Source organism: Calidris pugnax, unplaced genomic scaffold (assembly GCF_001431845.1).
Source record: "Calidris pugnax isolate Ruff unplaced genomic scaffold, ASM143184v1 scaffold103, whole genome shotgun sequence".
Classification (NCBI taxonomy): Eukaryota; Metazoa; Chordata; class Aves; order Charadriiformes; family Scolopacidae; genus Calidris; species Calidris pugnax.
This window is the reverse complement of record NW_015090990.1, coordinates 2,898,152-2,902,450: the sequence shown is the minus strand read 5'-3', so window position 1 is coordinate 2,902,450 and position 4,299 is coordinate 2,898,152. Positions and strand designations below refer to the sequence as shown.

The window sequence follows — 4,299 nt, the reverse complement described above, 5'->3', positions numbered from 1 at the left end:
CATAGCAACGGCTTGGCCCCGCCTCTTAAAGAGGCAGCAACCCCACTTTTAAGGAGGGGGGGGAGGTACGGGACATGGACCCCCACGGGCCGTGGAGGGAAAGGACCAAACATGCAAAAATCCAATCAAGTCTTTTATTTTGGGGGGCTCCGGTCCCCAGTACAGCAGCACTCCCCCACATCCCACCAGTGTATTCCCACAGCCCCATCCCAGTGTGTGTGCGTGGGGAGGGGGGGGCTCTGGCACCAAGCATGGGGTCCCTTGCCTGGAGGTAGTATTGGGGCCCCCCCCTTGCTGGTTCCATCCTAGCCCCCTCCCAAAAGGAGATGCACAGCACTGGGGGCTTCAGGAAAAGGGGGGGGGGGCTCCCTGAGTGCTGAAGGAGGGGGGGGAGAAATTGGGAGCTCCCAGAAAAACGTGGGGGAGGAGACAATTAAAAAAAGCCCTTGGTGCCAGCCCTGTAGCCCCAGCAGTGGGGTGGGGGAGCTACAGACCCCCAGAAAGGGGATCGAGGTGCTTCTACATGACAGCTGGTGACCCCCAAGTCTGGGGGAGCAAAGGCAGGATCACTTACAGGGTGCCCATGGCAGTGTTGGGGGGTGTCCACTCTTCCCCCCCCCATCCTCAAACCTGCACCCCAGGAGGGAGATTCACAGCAAAACAAACTATAAAGTCTCAGGTCCCCCTGCTCCCGAGCGGCACCCGGCCCCACGGAAAGGGGGGGTGCCTGGGGAGAAGGTGGGGGCCTAGGTGGGTTTGTAGAGGTCCTTGCGCCTCCGCACCTCCTTGAGGACGCGGGCGCGGAAGGCGTCGGGGTGCTCCCCCCCGTCCCGCCGCAGCCCCAGCACTGCCTGCAGCTCCGGCCGGTGGGTCCGCAGGAAGGGGTTGTAGGTCTGCTCCTCACCCAGCGTGGAGGGACACTGCGGGGGGGCAGCTGCTCAGCAACCCCCCCGCCGGAGGGACCACCTCCAGCGGGGAGCCACGACCCCCCCACCTCTTCCCCTGGTGGCACCCTCTTCCCCTACAGCACCCACCGTGCAAGAGGGTGTCGGGGGGTAGCATCCCTGCCGAGAGAGGGGGAACCCCGTGAGGGGCTGGGGTGGGGGTGGGCTGCATCCTGGGGACCACCCCCCCCGGCCCAGGCCTCACCGTGCTCCTCTTCTCCTGCCGCTGCTGCGTCGCCCACTGCAGCTTCTGCTCCAGCGCGGGGTTGTCCAGCTCCAGGAGGCTGGCAAAGGTCAGGCACTCCAGCGCATACTCATGGCCTGAGGACCCCCACACTTCTTAGCATTGCCCCCCACCCCGTTTTGGCAGCAGGAGCTGGGGGGTGGACACCAGCAGCTCTGCTCCACTGTTGGGGACACTCACCTGGCCACAGCAGCGTGTCCTCGCCCAAGCCCACGGCCACATCCAAGGAGGCGAGCATGGTCTCAGGGGAGCCCTCAAACAGCCTGCCTGCACTCCCACAAAACAGTCATGTGTTGGGGGGGGGAGGAACTGGGGGTCCCCCCAGCCCAGGTCTGGGGTTGGGCGCACTCACCACAGCCAGCGAGGAAGAGGAGGTCCCCGGAGAAGAGGCATGGGGGGGCACCGAAGGGCTCCCCGTCCAGCACGTACACCATATGGCCCACGGTGTGGCCAGGGGTGGCGAGCGCCTCAAAGGTCAGGCAGCCCACCTTCACCTTCTCCTTGTCTTCAAGCGGGCTGTGCCAGGCACAGGGGGTGCACCATCAGGGTATCCCCCCTGCCCAGCACCTCAAAACACCCACCTCCCCACACAACCCTTCCCCGGGGCACTAGTGTCATGAGCATGTCAGGTCTCTTCCCATGAGGGGGGCAATGTGGTCCTTGGAGGATGGACTGGGAGGTGGGTGGAGCAGAGAGCGGTGGTTGGGGGTGAAGCCCCCCACCCCTCTCAACATTACAGGGGTGCTCAGGGGGGATGTGGGGCGCTAGACTTACTTGGTGAGCTCTGGAATGGCATCGAGGGTGCTGCCGTACACCTTGCAGGAGCTATGCTGCTGCCGGAGCGCCGCGTTCCCCCCACTGTGGTCCCTGTGGAGAAGGAGGTCAGCACCCCTAAATGTGTCCCCCACCATGTGGAGTAGGGCTGGGGGTCGCTCCAGCTGGGGCACCCTCCATGGCAGCCACCGACCTCCCCCTCAGGACCCCTTCTTGTCCCTTACCAGTGTTTGTGGGTGCAGAATATGGCCTCCAGCATCACGCCCTCTTCTTCAATGGCAGCCTGGGAATAGTGTGGGGGGGGAACAACAGAGACATTTGAGGGGGACACAAACTCTGAGGAATAGTCTCCCCCTAATCCCCCTTCCCCAGCTCCCCAGGCCCTGGACGAGCCCTGCCACCCTCCAACTTTGCCTTGGGCACACTAAGGGTTGCAGATTAGGGGCAGAATTGCCCCCTTCCACCCTCAAAAAAGCCAGAGACATGGCACCCCCTCACCCAGGGGACACCCAAACACCAGGGCTGGGGGGGGCTGGTCTCACCTGCACGGCCAGCGGGTCAGAGGGGTCAACGACGGCTGCCTGGCCAGAGCCAGTGTCAATGACCAGGTAGCTGTAGTTGTTGGAGAGCACAGGAATGGGCAGGATTTTCACCCCTGAGGGGGGACAGACAGACAGAGATCAGGCCATGACCCCCCCCACCTGGAGTCCAAACTCCTCATAACTTAAATGAAATTCAGGGTTAAACATGCTTTGGGACATTTGGTGATGGCAACCCCTCCCCACCCCAAAGCAACCAGTGTTGGGGGACATGATGGGGGCCACAGCGAAGGGTGTGGGGGTGGTGTCTCTCCAGGACTCACCGGGGAAGTGGCAGGGCTGGGGCACGGAGTGGCCGAGCGGGTACCGCTCCCGGGCCTTCTTCACTTGGCGCTGGTAGAAGAGGTAGCCCAACCGCGTGCGGGCGTACAGGCTGTACCTGGGGAGGGCAGACACCCCCCGGCGTTAAACCCTACCCCCCCTCCAAGGAGCCCCCTTGGGGAGGGGGCTTCAAACCAGGGCCAGGATCCCCACAGGGAACACACACAGAGTCACTTTCCCACACGTGGGGGCTGGAGGTGGCATGTCCCCCTCCTTCCCCTGCCCCAGATCTGCAGCAAGGGCAGAATCGGTTCCCCAGGCGGCCCCCCCTCAGCTGCTGTGGGCGGCAAGGACAGAGTTGGGGGGGGGAACATCACTGTGGGGGTGTCCATCTGTCCATCCATCTGTCCAGGCAGGCTCTGCTCATGGGGAAGGGTTGGAGCCCCAGAGCTTTGCCCGCAGCAGCACTCGAGCTGCCAGTTGTCCCCTGGCTGTCCCCCCCCCCACCCTGGGGGGGCCATGCCCAGGGCTGACCCCACTCTGGGAGCCTGCCCTGGGTGCTACAGCCCCAGAGGAGAGGGAAGCGGGAGCAGAACGGGCTGAGGAAAAGGGAAATGAGAAATGCCCACGCAGCATGTGGGGCCTGCCCTGGGTGCTACAGCCCCAGAGGAGAGGGAAGCGGGAGCAGAACGGGCTGAGGAAAAGGGAAGCGAGAAATGCTCACGCAGCATGTCCATGCAGGGGTGCAACAAACGCAGGCTGGGAGGCTCGGGGAGACACCACCACCCCCCCCCCCAAATTATACAGCAGCGTTTTGGGGGTGGGGATGAGGATCAGGGCCATGAAGGACGTGCAAAGCCCCGGCTTGCGAAGCCCATCGCCGGGCCACGGGCATCCCCCTGGATGGGGGCATCCCCCCGGATGGGTACATCCCCCCGGATGGCGGTAGGAGCCCGCTGCCCCCTCCATCGCTGGGGAGCCCGAAGCCAGGGGTCGGGGGGGCTCCTGCCAGCACCGGGCAGCAGCACCTCGGACCGGGCAGCGGGATGGGTTAACGATCAGATCCGAAGGAAGGAGACCCGGGGTGGGGAAGGGGGGTGAGATCCGAGGGCGACCGTCACCGCTCCGGGGTAGCCGAGCAATCCCCCCGGGAAGCCGGGCTGACATCGCCTGCCCTCCCCCTCGCCAGCCCCGGTCGGTCGAGCACCCGTGGCCCCGCGGTCCCTCCCCGGTGGGCTCCGCACAAGCAGGGGCGGACAGGCCCTTCCCTCCGGGAGGGAGGCAGAACAAAAGGCGGACGGCGATGGCTCCCCTCCCGGTGGTGAGGGTGGCGGTGGCGGGGATTACCGGCGCGGCGGGACGCACTCACCCCAGGCGGAACAGCAACGGGCCGGCCAGGGCCATGAGGGCGGCGGCGGCGCGGCGGGCCAGGCGGCGGAGGAGGGGCTGGCAGCGGCGCAGGCAGGCGGCCCCCAGC

At 65.5% G+C, this 4,299-nt stretch overlaps 1 protein-coding gene across 2 annotated transcripts in view; it reads right to left on the bottom strand.

The window, feature by feature from the left end:
* Nucleotides 1-606: 606 nt before the first annotated feature.
* The window catches only part of PNKD (paroxysmal nonkinesigenic dyskinesia), an 11,663-nt gene continuing 7,970 nt past the window's right edge, over nt 607-4,299 (bottom strand). The window contains exons 1-9 of one of the 2 annotated variants that reach the window (XM_014954420.1): nt 4,192-4,293; nt 2,825-2,940; nt 2,505-2,617; nt 2,187-2,245; nt 1,963-2,055; nt 1,541-1,704; nt 1,369-1,455; nt 1,150-1,265; nt 607-920 (exon numbers count right to left, since the gene is read on the bottom strand). In XM_014954420.1, the coding sequence (XP_014809906.1) occupies nt 747-920; nt 1,150-1,265; nt 1,369-1,455; nt 1,541-1,704; nt 1,963-2,055; nt 2,187-2,245; nt 2,505-2,617; nt 2,825-2,940; nt 4,192-4,226 (957 nt within the window). In that variant the 5' untranslated portion in view covers nt 4,227-4,293 and the 3' untranslated portion in view covers nt 607-746. Of the gene's footprint in view, nt 921-1,149; nt 1,266-1,368; nt 1,456-1,540; nt 1,705-1,962; nt 2,056-2,186; nt 2,246-2,504; nt 2,618-2,824; nt 2,941-4,191; nt 4,294-4,299 lie in introns of those variants that run through there. The other variant, XM_014954421.1, reaches the window with a different exon arrangement.